At 41.3% G+C, this 16,708-nt stretch overlaps 1 protein-coding gene across 1 annotated transcript in view; it reads left to right on the forward strand.

Annotated features, from left to right (window-relative positions):
* The window catches only part of LOC132267346 (probable LRR receptor-like serine/threonine-protein kinase At5g63710), a 109,782-nt gene extending 96,510 nt beyond the window's left edge, over positions 1-13,272 (forward strand). The window contains exon 12 of the mRNA XM_059768503.1: positions 12,828-13,272. Within this exon, the coding sequence (XP_059624486.1) occupies positions 12,828-13,139 (312 nt within the window). The 3' untranslated portion in view covers positions 13,140-13,272. The remainder of the gene's footprint in view (positions 1-12,827) is intronic.
* The last annotated feature ends 3,436 nt before the right edge of the window (positions 13,273-16,708 follow it).

Below are 16,708 nucleotides of genomic sequence, written 5' to 3' on the forward strand. Positions count from 1 at the left end.
GATAAGGTCCATGGCGACCTGATTCTTGGTGGCATCTTTGATGAGGTGCTCTGTGTCGGTGAAGGCGACATAGGATGGTGTCGTTCTGGAACCTTGGTCATTGGCAATGATCTCGACGCGGTCGTGTTGCCACACTCCAACACACAAGTATGTTGTATCCACATCGATTCGGATCGTCGGACCTTTTCCTTTTCCAGCCATTGATTCAATTTGACATCCATGCAACAAAGTAAGAGGAGATTCTGGTTAGTCAGTGCTCACCAGGTCATGACTTCTAATTCCGGGCACTATGTCGCTTTCGTCCTCTCCTCTCCGACGGTTAATTCCTTTAACGATACGCCGTTGAAGCAACTCAAGCTTCTCCAATTGCCGGACCTTCTCATTTGACCTTTGGATTTTGGATGATTTATCTGATTTACTTGCTGTGTTGAAAGAGTTCACTGCAAAGAAGTGCGTGAAACTTGCGAAATTGCTAAAGTAGAGTGGAGGACTTTCACCGAAGAAGGAGACGGTTTGTAGCTATGTTCTTCTTCGAAAGTGCAGAATTCATTTTTAGGAGGGCCAAATTTGGCTTGTTTGGTTAAAAGTTCAGAGTATCCTAATTTAGGAACTAGACTAGAAGCAAACAAGTTTTGTAGTTGATATGTGCTATATTTAACCAGTTCGAAAAACAAACAAATAGGGGTAGTTGTGTAATTTTAGTTTATTGATATATTGTATTAAGTTGTACTAAAAAATGGGGGTAAATGGGTCAATTCGCATGTGTCAGAGCCCAAAAAGTAATTTGGGGTGTAATTGAAAGTTAAAACCAAAATTTCCATCTATATGAGATTTGACCTAACCTAAGGGGGTGTAAGTGTAATTTGCCCTAAAATATAAGTGGAGAGAGAAATTAAACGAGTAGAACACACAACTATTATGTGGTTTAGGCACTAGGGTCTACATCCATGGCACAAAGGGCTACGTATCTTTCGTTATAATCTCTCTTTTAATACTGAAGATTCAAGAAAATGTTCTTTATTAGGAGGTATTTTCTCACACTCCAAACAACCTGCTCCTTGTTCTTCTCTATTTTTTATTTATAGAAGTTTAAATTTTGCCTTAGTTTCCTATATTTTTCCTTCCAACTCGGAAGTTGATGGGCCACCTTCCGTTGTGGGGCGATTTATCAATCTAAACTGACCCAAATGGAGGTACGGTCTTGTTATCTTGGACTCTACATGTACTGGGCCTTACCTTTGGGCCTTAAGGTTGATGAAGGGCCTGGTCGGTCGGGTGCTTTGGTCTGCATCTGGCCCGGCACATTTCCCACCCTTTCATCTGCCCCTTTAATTTCGCCATAATAATTAGGGCGGGATTAAAGAGTAATGATGGCAACACGGGTTGTGGTTGGATGTGATGGTGTGGGGAAACGTGAACGGCTGACATTCGCTAATGTGCTTCGGTCTTTGAATCGTCATGATTGTTTCGTCTTTTGATCTTCCCACGTGATTGATTTCTGCTTTATAAATTTGACGTGACTCTGGGTCCTTTTCCTCTCCCGTCGTTGTCTACCATTTCTGCGCTCTAGTCAATGGGCTTCCCTCCGGTCAGAGTTTTAGGTTTCCGGCGGTGATCCTATGTCCCGTGCCCCTTTTTTCTTCATTCTTTGAGGTTAGTTATGTACTTCTTCTTCTTTTTCCTTTTCCGGCCTCTGTGTATATATATCTTTCTTTTGAAATCATGGTTTTTGACCTCGACGCTCTCCGCGTTCATTGTAACCCGGTGACGTCACCACTCGCCTTTACATGGCTGAGGAAGTGCTAGTTCCGGTAAGTGGTCCTACTGAAGATGAGATTTTATTCACTGCATCTCATCTATGCATGATTAGGTTCCCTCTTCACCCAATGTTCCATGCCATTCTCTCAAAATTGGGACTTGCCACTCTACAAGTCAATCCAAACTTTTATAGGACAGTGTCCACTTTGATCCTCTTAAATCAAACTAGGGAGCTAGAGCTTGGGATGTTTGACCTTCTGTTCTGCTATAAAGTAATCAAGATCAGTAAAATAAGCATTGGGTATCATTTCCATCCCATTGCTAATCGGAAGATATGTGATGGCAACCCTGACTCAGACAAAAATTAGAAAAAAAACACATTATCGTTGTGGGGGGCAACTGGAAGTCCCCTCAGTCCGTTCGGCTTAACATCTCAAGAAAATTTGGGTTCCCTTTACCCACTTACTCTCCTCACAAAACTCATAAATACGAGTGTATATGTCTCACTTGCCTCCTCCTTTTCTGCAGTTTTATTGCTTATCATTTGGGGCTTTCTGTAGATTTATTTGACTTTGAGTTGTGTAGTGCGAGGGTCAGAGTCTTGATGGAGAATGTTTGGAACAATATTCCTTCTGCTCCTTCTTTTCTAACTGAGGAGGCTTTAGGGAGGGATCACTATTAAAGCTTCAATAATGGAAGACACTCAGATTCCTACATTTGGGAGGTCAAGGAGGAATACTCAAGTTGCTACTTAGGCTCCTGTGGATGGCTAGGCTCGAACGGACCCTCCTCCCGCTCCTACTACTTCCCCATCTTCCTCTGCTAAAGACAGATCCCGGGAGAAAAGGCCGGCAATCAGGGACGAAGAGGATGATGCGCCTCTTGCCTTGAGATGCAGGGTGACTCCCGTCCGAAGGAACCAGGGGGTCGTGATTCGGGATCTTTATCCGATTGACCTTTCTCCGGAAGCCAATGCCTCCGGACCTTCTGTTGCCCCTTGGATGCCTCTCTTTCTTTGGGAGGATGGGACTTCTGTGTCCATGGAGGACACTATGTTCAAGGATGGGCCCACTTCTTTGGCCTATTACCGAAATATGAGGACTCCCAAAGATGTGGAGTCCCAGGCCAAACTCAACAGGGAGGAAATGTTCTCCCAGATCCCCAAAGGCGTTGTTGAGGTACTATGCAAATACATGTTTCTTTTATAAATTTTTCTTTCTTGTTTGTGTATTATTTTAAAGGTTAACTCGTCACTTATTCACTTGACTTCTTAGAATCCTTTGTTGGTCTTGTGGACTCTATTTGGGATGACCGCAATGTAGAGGATGATTGAATAGGGTGACAGGAGGGTTATCAAACTCTGTTCCAAGGTCAAAAAGGCTAAGGAAGATCTGCAGAGTGCTTTAGCTCGAGTGTAGGCTGTTGAAGAGAAGTGTGTTGTTGCCAAGAGTGAGCGTGCATAAATGGTCAGCCAATTTGAGGCCGAGCGTGGTGCTTGTCTTGCTTTGGAGCATAAAAATGACGAGCTTATTGGGGAGAGGACCTGCCTCTTGGAACTTATAGGCAGGGTGGAAACCGAGAAGAAATCTATGCATGAACGGTTTTCCTTTGGGACTATTCGCTATGCCAACGGCTATTGGGACGGATTCATGGACCATAGCAACCCGACTGATCCGGGCAGGGCATACAATGGTCCTGAGGACTGTGACGGGAACCTGAAGATTGATCATCCCAATACTTACAAAGATCCCTCTCCTGATAAGCTCGAAGGGGTCTTTGCCAAGTGAAGAGTGCAGTTGCAGTTGCAGCTACAGCTGGCTCTTTATGTAATTTGAACGATTAATGCAAAAGAAAGAATTTTTACCTGTTTCTTTTTCTTTAATTTCCTTTGAATTCTTGCTAAGTATTTGTTGATCGGCTACTCTTTTATTTTCATGAAATTTCTAAGTGTTTGTCGATCGACCATTTTGCCTTTCTCCACTTTCACTTTTCTCTCTCTTTCTCTCTCTCTTATTCTGTTTTTTTTTTTTTTAAATATATATATTAAGTTTCTAAGTGTTTGGCGATCGGCCACTATGTCATTTGCCACTTCACTTTTTTTTGGTAAAATTTCCAAATGTTTTGGCGATCGGCTACTCTGCCATTTGCCACTTCACTTTCATGAAATTTCTAAGTGTTTGGTGATCGGCCACTATGTCATTTACCACTTCACTTTTGTTTTTGTAAAATTTCCAAGTGTTTTGGCAATCGGCTACTCTGCTATTTGCCACTTCACTTTCATGAAATTTTTAAGTGTTTGGCGATCGGCCATTATTCCATTTGCCACTTTACTTTCATGAAATTTCTAAGTGTTTGGTGATCGGACACTATGTCATTTGCCACTTCACTTTCATGAAATTTCTAAGTGTTTTGCGATCGACCACTATGTCATTTGCCACTTCACTTTTGTTTTTGTAAAATTTTTAAGTGTTCTGGCGATTGGCTACTCTACCATTTGCCAGTTCAATGATGGTTCAATAAGCCTTTCTTTTCAATAATAGACATATTCTCCTCTTTTTCTCATTTATGTTAATGGTGAGAGTACATAGATAAAGAAGAAGCGAACAAAACTAAAACCAGCTAACGATGCAATACTACTGGTAATACCTTTTAAGATAGCTTGCATTCCATGGATTGCCAATTTGCCTTCCGGCCAACGTCTCCATTCTGTATGCCCCTTTCCCTACGACTTCTGCCATTTTGTAGGACCCTTCCCATAGGGACATCATTTTTGGGACAATGCCCACTACCCTTTTTAGTACTAGTTCACCGAGGGTGAAGCTTCTATACCTCACCCTCTTATTGTGGCTATTAGCGCGAGTCTGTTGGTACGAAGCAAGCCTAATCGCTGCCAAATCCCTCTTCTCCTCTATTAAGTCGAGGTTGAGGTTTAGCATTTTGTTGTTCTCCTTCTAGTTCCATGTTATACTTTGAGCAGTTGGTACATACTACTCGGTCGGTATGACGACTTCCGTACCGTATGCCATGGCAAACGGACTTTTCTCGGTTAGCCTTCTTGGGGTCCTATAGACCCATAGGACGTTCAAGAGCTCATCTAGCCAATTGCCTCTCTCTTTCTCCAGCTTTTTCTTTATGCAACTGAAAATTGTTCTGTTTGTGATTTTAGCCTTGCCCATTTCCTTGCGGATGGCTTACTACAAAAAGATTGATCCCATGTTCGTCTAGCAGGCTCCTCACATGTTGATTATCCAAATTCGTGACGATCGACCTAGGGACCCCAAACCGACAGATTGTGTGTTCCATATGAAGCGCCACACTTGTGTGCGTGTGATGTTAGGATAAGGTTCCGCCTCTACCCACTTGGTGAAGTAATCTGTTGCGAGTAGGACGTATTGATTTTGTAACCTTGCCTTTGCTAGTGGCCGAACCACATCTATCCCCCATTGTGCGAAAGGTCATGGGTTGGTCATTACGTTCAGGCCCTCAGGTGTTTAGTGTATCAGTGGCCTGAACCTTTGACATTGTCGCATCTTCTAGAGTATTCTTCGGCATCCCGTGACATGTGTGGCCAAAAATAGCCCTAGGTCATAGCTTTGTGCACTAAAGATTTGCCCCTCGTATGGTTACCGCATACCCCCTCATGAATGGTGCGCAAGACTTGTTTGACCTCTGATAGGGTGACACACTTAAGTAGGGGCCTGAAAGGATCTTCGATAAAGCTGGTTGTGAAGGATTGCATACCTCGCTGCATTTGTTCGAATCCTCCTTGCTTCATCCTTCTGTTCAGGCGGCACACCATCCTTTATGTATGACACGATCGGATCGATCCAGTTAGGCTTATACGGTATTATGCATACGCGATCAAGGCCGAATGGTGCTTCAAGGATGGATGGCTGGTACAACACGTCTACGGGTATTACCCTTGTCAATGTTTCGCCCGAACTGGATGCGTTGCTAGCTAACCGATTGGCCTCACAATTTTCCTTTCTAGGTATCTATGTAAATCTGACTTGGTCAAAACCTTTCACCTCTCATTCGACAGCAGAATGGTAGGCCTCCAATATGTTACCCTAGGTGCTATACTCCCCCATCACCTGCTTTACAACTGTGAGTCGCTGAAAACACAGACTCTTAATTTTGAGCTCCTTAGCGAGTCTCAGTCCTAACAGTAGTGCCTTGTACTCTGCCTCGTTTGTTTGTTGCCTCAAATTCAAGCTTGATTGCCTGGTGTAGGCTTATGCCCTCGGGAGAGTGCAGTTTAACTCCTACACCTGCCCCAATCTGGTTGGATGAGCCATCGACATAAAACTTCCATTGTGGTTCCTCCACTACCTCTTTTTCATCTTCAGCCTTGCATTCTAGTAGGAAGTCGACTACGGCCTGGCGTTCGAGGTTCATATGTGATGTCGAATGAACTCAACTCGATTGCCCATTTGGTGATTCTGCCAGACAGATCGGGCTTGTGCAAGATGACTCTGATCGGATAAGTGGTGAGTATTATGATTGGATGGGTCTCGAAATACTGTTGGAGCTTCCGTTTGGCATGTACCAGCGCAAGTACGACTTTTTCCACCTTTCAGTATCTCTTCTTAGGGTCAGCCATTGTTTTGCTCACGTAGAATACGGGGTACTGCTTCCCTTCTTCCTCTTTGATTAGTACAGCACTTATCGCACACTTTGATACTGCAAGATTAAGATACAATCGTTTATCTTGTTTTGGTGTGAAGAGGATTAGTGGATTCCGTATGTACTCTTTCAATTTGGATAGTGCTTATTGTTGTTCGTTCCTTAGGTTTGTCGTCCATTACTTCTAATAGTGTCGAATAATGACCTGCATCTATCCGGTAGCCTTGAGATGATCCTGCTAAGCGCGGCTATTCTTCTTATAAGAGGTTGGACTTCTTTGAAGGTTCTTGGCTCCTCGCTTTGAACTAGTGCCTCGGCCTAGGTTAGACTTACTTCGATCCCCTGGCTATTGATAATATGCCCCAAGAACTGTCTGGAACCAACTCCGAATGAACATTTGGCGAGGTTCAACCTCATGCCATGCCTGCATAATGTGTCGAACACTTCTTGCAAATCTAGGATGTGGTTCTTCTTCTTTTTACTTTTTGCCACCATGTCATCAATGTATGCCTCCACGATTTTGCCCATCTAGCCTTGAAAACTTTGCTGACCAATCTCTGATATGTGGCTCTTGCATTTTTTAGGCCGAACGACATCACCTTATATCAATAGATCCCTTGCTCTGTCACAAAAGACGTCTTTTCTTCATATTCTGGATGCATGGGTATCTGATTGTAGCCTGAATATGCATCCAGGAAGTTCAGGCGCTCATATCCGGTGGTCACGTCTACCATTTTGGTCGATTTTTGGTAGGGGAAAACTGTCTTTGGGACAAGCCTTGTTTAAGTTTGTGAAATCAAATCAGACTCTCCATTTTCCATTCTTCTTCTGGACGACGACCACATTGGACAACCAGGTTGGGTATTGAACCTCTCTGATGAAACCTACCTCGAGCAGTCTATCCACCTCCTCTGCTATGATCTGATTTCGCTCTAATGCAAACCTCCTTTGCTTCTTCCTGGCGAGCTTGAAATGCAGATCTACGTGAAGACAATGGCATGAAAGGGATGGATGTATTCCTGGCATGTCAATGTGACTCCAAGCGAATATGTCTGTGTTTTTGCTTAAGGTTTCGATTAACAGTTTCTTTTCCTCTGCGGCCTGCATTGACCTATCTTCGTTGTCCTTTCGGGTACCAGAGGGTCGATTTGCACGTCTTCCTGTGGTTCCTCAGTGAGGATTGGCGCCTCCGCCCTTATCTCGACCTCTTCGGGTGAAGGGCCCTATAATTGCTATTTTGGGCTTGTAGGATGGGTGATCGCCTTGCCCTTTCCACTAGCCCTAAGAGTCACCGCATAGCTTTCCTTTGCTGCCACCTGGTCACCGTGGATGTCAATCACCTCGTTCCCATCGGGCTCAAACACCTCATGACCTGGAGTAAGGTGGACGGGATGCCTTGGACTCGATAGATCCACCCTCTCCCCATCAGGAGGTTATATAAAGGGTGAACGTCCACTATAACAAAATTCTCCTTCAAGTTCCTTCGTGCGGCACACTGGCAGCTCAACCACTCCAATGGGCTCTACTCGCTTTCCGTCGAAACCAACTAGGTGATTCCCTGTGGGTCTGACCTGCTTTGGGTCCACCATTAATTGTTCGAACGCCACCTTCGTTATGGTGTTGGCGCTGCTACCTGGGTCCACTGAGACTCTCTTAATCAAGCAGTTTGACACCATCAAGCTAATTACCAACGGGTCTTCATGCGGAGTCTGAACCCTAAGAAGGTCAGTCTTGTCGAATCTGATCAAGGCTATGTCGCCCTCCTGGCGGATTGTGTTGACGTTGTCGAGCCTTCTCATCTAGTAGGCCCACCGAGGACGTGCCCGTCGCAATTCTTCTGATTCATCCTCAGCCTCTGGTCGACCATGTATAGTATTTATTACTTGGACTAGCTATCCCTCTTGAGGATTTAACGTCGAATTTCTTCTTGTCTAGTTGTCTGGTGACCGGATGATTTTGCTCCTTGGCTTGGACATAGTTGGCTAACTCACCTTTTGCAGTCAGCGTCTTAAGCTGTCTTCTCAGTTCCTGCACTCATTTGTTTGGTGTCCAAAACCACTGTGGAATGCGCAGTGCTTGGACTGATCCCATTGTTCGAGCGGCTACCTGATTGGTTGAGGTGGTCGGAACATCACCTTATTCTCTTGGTACAATTGTGCTAGGGTGACTCTGAGGGGGGTGATCGTCTCGTTTTCCCGCTGTCTCTTCTCGGTCTTCCAAGGAACCACTTGTGATTATGCTGTTGGAGGTCTTTGAGTGGTCATTTTGGCTTTTAACCTGTTCTACACTGTGACCATCATTGTCTTCTTTGTATTAACAGCTTCATCATCCTCCTCCAGTTGTACGTAACCTTGTGCCCTTGAATTGAGCTAATCCATAGTTTTGGATGACGTCACCACCAAGGATGTGTGAAATTGTCCCTGATAATAGCGAGTTTGAACGCCTGCACCGCTGATGACGGATGTCAATTAATCACCATGCTCATCTCCAAATTGAATCTGGTGAGGAAAGGTTGAAGGTGCCCGCCTTCTTGTTGTCACATAATGAATAGACACGATATATCCTTCTATATTTATCGGTTAACAGATCATAAAGAGTCTGGAAACTTTTGATTGATCCCTTCGACAGGCGCTTGAACCAGTTGAGCGCGGGGGTTCAGTAAGGCTTGTTGGGAAGACCTTGCAAATCAAGGCATCATCTTTGGTATCCAGAGCCATTTTTAGCTGGATCTGGTATACATGTTCGATCGGTTCTTTAGTTCTGTCGAACAGGGTGAACATTGGCATTGAAAACTTTCTGGGCTTTGGGGATTGCATAATCTCTTCCGTGAAGGAAAAATTGACCGTCCGAGTTGACGTCCGAACAACCTCATTGTTCATTGGGGGTGGCTTTCGGTCGTGTTGATGCTGCTTTCCAGTGGCCCTTTGGTCATGAGTGCTCACCTCTGACTGATGCAATTTGTCGAACATCTTGTCTCCAGCTGATTCTCTTTGCCATGAAGGAATAATGTCGACGCGTTCCACCTCTTCCTTCGGTCCAGACCTCTTGTGTTGCGGGTCCATATGAATGGATCCTGCTCTCTCTGCCCGCTGGTTGGCGTTTGCCAGCTCTAACGTCTCATCCTCTATTGGTGGGCGAGGGGGTGGTGGTGCTTACCTTTGCTCCATCCTGGATCTGAGCTCGGCGTTCCCTTGTCGTAGAGTTTCAATGATCTGCATCAGTTCATCATGCCTAACTCGTTCGCCTTCCTCCTGTTGACGGGAGCTTCCCTCTCCGATCATAATTCCTGATCGGATCTGTGTCATTTGGTGCTAAAATCGATAGATCTTTCTTCTCTTCCCACATACGGCGCCAGATGAAGATGCATGAAAATGTTCTTCTATATTAGGAAGGATTTTCTCACACTCCATACAACTTACTCCTTTGTTCTTCTCTAACTTCTATTTATTGAAGTTTACATTTTGCCCTAATTTTCTATATTTTTCCTTCCAAGTCGGAAGTTGATGGGCCTTCCCCCGCTGTGAGGCGATTCGTCAATCCAAACTGACCCAAATGGAGGCCCGATCTTGCTATCTTGGACTCTGCATGTACTCGGCCTGACCTTTGGGCCTTAGGGTTGATGAAAGGCCTGGTCAGTTTAGCGCTTTGGACTGGATCTGGCCTGGCTCAAGTCTGCTGACGTTTCCCACCCTTTCAAATACTCAATACAATGATGGAGGCTCCTCAATGTAGGAGAAGAAATGATTGAGAAGAGAAAAAGATAGAAAATAGGAAACAAGGAGGATTTTTCTTCCTTGATCCCTCTAGTAACACTAAATCTTCAATAAGAGGAAACAACATCAATTATGAGAGGATTTTCCTCCACTGATTCTTTTATTAAATCTTCAATACTCCCCCTCAAGTTGGATTATGAATGCCCAATTTGCCATTGAGATAACAAATAGCAGCAAGTGCGAATGATAAAGAGAGAAGCGACAAAGCAAAAAACAATGCTCCCGAACACATCGGTGGCCCAAACAAGTCAACAGAACCTGTCGGAGACCTGGCAAAAGCGAAGAACAATGCTATCAAACACACAGGCAGCCCAAACAAGTCAACAAAATTGCTGAAGACACGTTAAAGGTAAAGAACAATGCTACCGAACACACTGGCAACCTAAACAATTCAACAAAAAAATGTCAGAGACATGGAAAAGGCAAAGAACAATACTACTGAACACACCGGCAGCCCAAACAAGTCACAAATATCACCGAGAAACCCTTAACAACATTTCAGATGCTAAGGGATTACCCCAAAGTAGGTGTCCAAATCTAGGAAGAGAAATTAGGCTCATACCATGTTGTAATTGTAAATCATAAATCATAAGTGGAGAGAAATTATATTAGTAGAACACACAACTATTACGTGGTTAAGCCACTAAGGCCTATATCCATGACACAAAGAGCCCAAAGGACTACATATCTTTCATTATAATCTCTCTTTTAACACTCAATATAATGGTGGAGGCTCCTCTATATAGGAGAAGAATTGATGAGAGTGGAAAGAGAGAGAAAATAGGAAACAATGAGGTTTTTTCTTCACTGATTCCTCTAGTAATAGTAAATCTTCAAGTAGGAAACAACTTCAATTACGGGATGATTTTCCTCCACTGATTCCTCCATTAAATCTTCAATAATAATAATAGAAAGCAAAAAAGGCCATCAAAGCATTTAATGGAAAGAACTAAAAGGTGGTAAAGTAGTAGAGTATTTAGAGAACGGATATTAATCAAAAACCAATGGAATTGGAATGATACGCGGTCAAAAATGACAAATTATATAATGGAATATGGCAAAAGATAGTTTAGTGAAACCAAAGGAAAGGCTCATGTGGAAAAGTCACTTGGCTTTGGTGCCTCAGGAAGTATCAAGTCTAAGGTTTGACTCTTCTTGAGTGCAAACAAATCATTGGAGGGGGCGTTGTGTGAGTACCAACTAGGGGAAACAAAAAGGAAAGAAGTTCATTAAGAAAGAGGCATGGTGGTGGAGCGAGAAAGTACGGCAAGTAATACAGCAGAAAAGAAAAGTTTCGAAGCAAATAAAAAAGTAAGGAACAAGAGGATTTAGAGAACTATAAGAACCTCAAAAATGAAGCCAAGAAGATATTAAGTAAAGTTAAATAAAATGCATTAAATTTTTTATAAGAAAATTAGATACAAAAGAGGGTGTAAAGTATATTTATAAAATGGCAAAGAGTAGAGATAAGTTAACTAAAGACATGGATCAACTTAGATGTATTAAAGACAGAGATAATACAATACTATTTTGAGAGGAAAAACACATTAGTTAGATGTAAAAATTAATTTCAAACATGTCAACAACCATTTACTCTAAAAGCTTAAGCTATTAGAGAGGGTGTAACTTTTATATTTATATCCTTCAACATGCCCCCTCATGTGTGGCCTTCTTTTGGCCTAACATGTGTTTTTCAATTTAATTTTCATAGTGACGGCGAGGTTTGAACTCGAGGCCTTTGGCTCTGATACCAGTTAACAACTATCTACTCTAAAAGCTTAAGCTATTAGAGAGGGTGTAACTTAAATATTTAAATCCTTCAACACAACACATACTAAATGAGGAATATCCTAGAGAGGAATTAGAAAGAATTGAATTTTATATGGGAATGATATATAAGATCAACAATAAGGAAGGGGAGGATATAAAAAGATGGAAAATACTAAAGCGGTAGGTTGATAGTGTACCTTTAGAGACATGGAGAACGATAGAGAAAATAGGAATTGAGCGGCTGACAAATTTGTTTACAAAATTCTAATAGAAGACATGATGTCAAATGAGTGGAGAAAAAGCACAATAGTACCAATTTACAAAAATAAAAGAGAGATATTAAATTGTAGTAATTATAAAGAATTTAAGTTAATGAGTGATGCAATGAAATTATGGGAAAGAGTGATAGAACAAAGATTATAAAGAAATGTACTGTATCCGATGACCAGTTTGGATTTATGGCTTGGAGGAATAGGGTTACTAATGATAGTGTGAGAGAAATATTAGGAGTGGCACCTATTGATGAGAAAATATTTGCCTGTTAAAAAGTTAAATTAGGTAGATGACTTGTAATAGAAAGGCTGGAAAAAGATGTGACTGACCCCATTCATATGGGATTACGGTAAGGATGATGATCATTAGAAGAACAAAAGATATCCAAAAGGTTTAGTATTTGGTCTGGCTGACAAGAAGATCAAGCAGGATGAATTTCACATAATGTTCGGCGGATTATATATCCTTATCGTTCTATACTTGTGTCCAATATATTCTCCAATAAAAATGCTTCATAACATTAAAGTTACTCTTGATCTGTATCTTGATAAAGGTATTAGTCCATAGAAACTTCACCCATTTATTTTGGTCGGCTGGTGATTCTTTATTTTGACATGACTCCTGCAGATAAAGAAATTACTGAGGGAGAAAAGGCTTGAGGACATTGTTGATGAAAACTTGAAGGTTTATGATCCCAAAGAAGTTGAGACAATTCTTCAAGTTGCGTTGCTCTGCACACAAAGTTCACCCGAAGATCGCCCAAAGATGACAGTAGTAGTAAGCATGCTTCAAGGAGTGGGTTTGGCAGAGAGATGGGCCGAGTGGGAGCAGCTTGAAGAAGTAAGAAATCGAGAATTCTCCTTTATGACTCACCAATTTGCTTGGGCTGAAGACTCCACGCATGACCAAGAAGCTATGCAACTGTCACAAGCAAGATAGCTTTCCTAATATTGAGCTCTTCCAAGATGGATCGAAATCTGGTTTACTCTGGTATTAGAGATTATCTGTATATTTGAGATTAAAATTGTAGTACTTAGCATAGTGAATCCTATATAACAAGGTATTGTATTAATTACATCCACAACTTCGTCTTTTCAACAAGTTGAGGAAAAAATGTTTGAACTGTTTGACTAATTTTTTATTTTGATTATTTTTTTTTAATTTTTTATTTTTCAAAAAACCCCAAGTATCTTGATTTCAGAGATTTTGGTAGTAATGGCCCTCTTATAAATATCTTAACTCTATTGATTTTCTTATAATCTGAAGGTCAGAAATGTATAATTTTCATGATGCGGCCTTACCAAGAGAAGACAAACAATTGTCGTGTAAAGTAAGTGAGACAATTGTCGTCTCAAGTAAGTGAGAAATAAACTAAGGAAAAGAATGCTAGAACAAGGATAAAAAAAAAAAATTAATAATAAGACGAGCAAACAATTCGTTGATGCAATTCTATCAAGAATAATATTCATCACCCCCTCTCCAATAGCCTAGCCACCCTTTATATAGTGTCTCCAAGCAATCCTAGCCATAATTGGCGTAATTACAATAAAGGAAAGTTACTAAAAAAATCAGAAAACACATAAATCAGGAAATTTTCCAAAATAAGACATGAAAAATTTTTAATTAGCAGAATATGGAAAGTTTCCTAAAATCACAAAGTTGATAAAATCATTGACTACATAGTCCCCTCGGGTTGGAAAAAAACTCGCCCTTGAGTTTCGCTGCAAACAAAGTGGCTCATCGTAGATTAGTAGGAACAATTTTTTTTATATTTGAGTGTTAACTTGTTTAAAGAGCATGCTATGTGTTTAAGTTGTTTTCTTGAGAATATGCATATAAATCATGATGATGATGATGATGTGAGCATGTTTGGTTAAATTGATAGAATTGAAAAGCATGAAATTATTGATTTTAAAGATGCATGATTTCATTCATGGCATGGATATGGTTCGGAAATTGGGGTAGAATTATTTCATGAATTGTGTTGGAAAGTTTTTTTTGGAAAGAGGAATGCTTTAATGTTTTTGAAAGGAAAAAGTTTTGTGGAAAAATTGTTTTATGAACGGAACTGGATTTCGCAAGTTCGGGACTAACTCGACCTAAAGGGGGCGCGTACCGGATTTGAATGTGTAATATTAATTACTAGGCTCCAAATGGTTGCCGGATTTGGAATCAGGGATAGTTAATCAATCTCGCCTTGGTAAAGTAGGTTAGCGGTTTTCGGTGTAAGTTGTGATAGATTGGGACTATGTTGGGACGGTGTCTCATTAATGTCATTGTTGCATTCATGTGCATGGTATAGTTTGATGGAGAATGTTATTAAGAATGAATCGTTTTGATTGTGGTTCTTGATATCCCTATGTATGATCTCCACTTCTCTTTTCCCCATTCATTGTGTGTTCGACTCAATGGAGTCCAAAGTCGGTGATTTTGGTTGAGATATTGTATTCATGGCCAATTCGGCCTTAGAATTGTAATTAAACTCTTTTGGGTTGTATTTAATAAACATGTATTTTTTCGATCTCCAAATGATGTATAATGATCCTTGTTTGATCATATAGTGAAATTTGTAAGGATGATGTATGCATGCTTTATTTTGATGCACGTATAATGTTTCTTCGATGAAATTATGTGTGTGATTTCATATATAGGCTACTTAACATGATAAATTGTGTTGGGAAAGAGTTAGAGATCATTTTAGGGGATTTCCAAAACTCACATTTTATGGGGTAAGCTAAGTAACCGGTTAAATGATTCCATGTAACCGGTTACTTGGTCTCGGGGGATATTTTTCAGATATGCACACTCACTGCCCAAGCAAGTAACAAGTTAGATGATTTCATGTAACCGGTTAGTTGGTCTTGCCAGTAGACATGTTCACTGGACTAGATTATCTAACCGGTTAGATGATTTCATGTAACCGGTTAGTTAGTCTTGGCAGTAGAGATGTTCACTGGACTAGATCATCTAACCGATTAGATGATTTTATATAACCGGTTAGTTGAACTTTGAAGGACATTCCCTTTTTAATTTTTCACTATTTTCTTTTTTCGTCATTTTCAGGTTCGGGTCAAATGGGACCGAACCGAGTCAAGTGTTTGGTTCTAACCGATTAAATGATTTTATATAACCGGTTAGTTGAACTTGTAAGGACATTCCCTTTTTCATTTTTCACTATTTTCTTTTTTCGTCATTTTTAGGTTCGGGTCAAATGGGACCGAACCAGGTCAAGTATTCGAGAAATTTTTTCAACACTATGCATTTATTGTTTTGAGAATATATTGAGCTTTATATTTAATTTGGGATGTTTTGGACATCATATTTTATTTTGGGCCATTCACATTATTATTTTCCAGATATTTTCTAATTTTTGGACCTTTTTGTAATTTCGACTTTTGTGGGGTCCCCGGGGGATATTTTGTGCTTTTGTATACAATATATATGTATATATATATATATATATATATATGTATATTAGACGAGAGAGAGAGGGATCAGCCGAGAGAGGCAGCCCCCCTCCCCCTTTCTTTTTTCTTTTTATTTCTTTTGTGTTCTTGAGGTTTTGCCCGATTTGATCCATTTTTGTCGATATTCTTGCATCGCCGTAAGAGAGATATGATGAGGACACCATGGGAAGCAAAACCTTCGATTTTGTTTCTGATTTAGGGAGTTTTGGGTTTTTGGGGCCGAGTTCGGGTTTAGATTCGGAGGCGGCCGTAGGAGACTTATTGTAACGACCCAAACCCGGTGGTCCGGATCGTTAACCGAGTCCTAACCTAACCAAGGAACACCTAAGGGTAAAATTGTAATTTTGACCAATACAGTGTACTAAAGGTTATAATAATGCTATAATGGTCATTAAAATCAAATTGGTTCACTTACGGATGAAAGAATCGACTTTGTCTTCAAATCGGTTCACTTAGGGTTATAAGGGTAAATTGGTCTTTTTGGACCATGCAACTCATTAGGGACTTTACAACTGTCATCTAGGTCATATCTAGTTACTTAGATTCATTTTTGAATGGAAGAAAACAACTAGGTTCGAGGTCACCCATTTTAGGGCTAAAAAGGGTAAAAATGTCATTCCAGGCCATTCCGCTCGTATTCCGGTAGGGCCATATTGATCCAAGCCTCCTAAATATCCTATGGGACTCATACGTTGAAGCTCAGAGAAAACGGAAAACCTTAAAAAAAAAAAAAAAAAAAAAGGCACCTATTTTCTAATTCAGAGCGTTTCGTCGACGTCCACAGAGCGCTCGGAGGGTGCCACGGGCCCACGAACACCTTAGCACACGCTCCCAGCGCTCCATGGAGACCTCGGAACTCTCCATGGGCATCTTCGGGTTCAAGGGCAGATAAAATTGGGGGGTCCCAGCGCTCCATGGAGACCTCGGAACTCTCCATGGGCATCTTCGGGTTCAAGGGCAGATAAAATTGGGGGGTTCATCATGTACTCCTTAAGTTTTTAAGAGCTTCTCGCTGCTCTGCGCCCCCCCCCCCCCCCCCCT

This window comes from Cornus florida, unplaced genomic scaffold (assembly GCF_030987335.1).
Source record: "Cornus florida cultivar Cherokee Brave unplaced genomic scaffold, ASM3098733v1 CherokeeBrave_3.0.0_Hap2_Chr07, whole genome shotgun sequence".
Lineage (NCBI taxonomy): Eukaryota > Viridiplantae > Streptophyta > Magnoliopsida > Cornales > Cornaceae > Cornus > Cornus florida.